Here is a 710-nt window from a genome sequence, read left to right as displayed (position 1 = left end):
GTGCAGCGCGACATCAAGGACGTTCTGGCTTATCTGGACTCAGTGGAGGAATCTCACCGTCCTTCTCTGGGAGACAGCCACGCGAACATTTGGACGCGACGGGAGCCTCTGTACCAGCGCAGCTCAACGTTTGACTTCGTTGTGAACGCTGGAGACGTGGACTACCCGCGTATCGACCGCGACTTTGTGCGTTTCCTCTCCGTCATTCTCCCTGGCCTGCCTACTAGCTTCGACTACCGCTCATCGTGCCGTTCGGACACGTTCTTCCTGTCACTGACGTTCCCCGACGTGAACGACGCTCGCTCGCTCATCAGCGACATCTCCAAGGGTGCCGATGCGCTGGAGCTGCGTGTGGATCTGCTGAAAAACCCGGAGGACACTTTCTGAGAGGTTCTCGTTTTCGTCCATGAGTTTGACGCTCATGTTCTCGCGGCCACTCGTCCTTGGGGCTTTGCTCGGCTTGTAATAGAGTCTACCGAGCGTCGGAGAATGAGGTTGCAGGTCATAACATCGCGCGCGTTCTGGTCCATCTTCCCAAGGTACAGATGAGCTCTACCGGTTCCTCGACATTTCGCTGCACGACCAGCTCTGCTCCATGCCCCAGCGAGACCGTTGTCGAACCGTTACCGAAGGTTGCTGTCAAGATGTTGTTTGTTGTAAATTTCGGCAATTCCCCTATCGGTCACTTCCTGTCCTCAGAGGGCCCCGAG

General features: G+C 56.5%; 1 protein-coding gene across 1 annotated transcript; it reads right to left on the bottom strand.

Moving 5' to 3' along the window:
- Positions 1 to 13: 13 nt before the first annotated feature.
- PPTG_24966 (hypothetical protein) lies at positions 14 to 472 on the bottom strand (the record flags this gene model as incomplete). Its single annotated transcript, XM_008919046.1, has 2 exons — positions 14 to 108; positions 279 to 472. Coding segments are annotated over 2 exons (289 nt in total), but the record flags the coding sequence as incomplete, so codon positions are not given.
- Between the last annotated feature and the right edge of the window lie 238 nt (positions 473 to 710).

This window comes from Phytophthora parasitica, assembly GCF_000247585.1.
Source record: "Phytophthora parasitica INRA-310 unplaced genomic scaffold supercont2.455, whole genome shotgun sequence".
Lineage (NCBI taxonomy): Eukaryota > Oomycota > Peronosporomycetes > Peronosporales > Peronosporaceae > Phytophthora > Phytophthora nicotianae.
The sequence above is the reverse complement of the archived record's forward strand: the minus strand, read 5'-3'. Positions and strand labels throughout refer to the sequence as shown.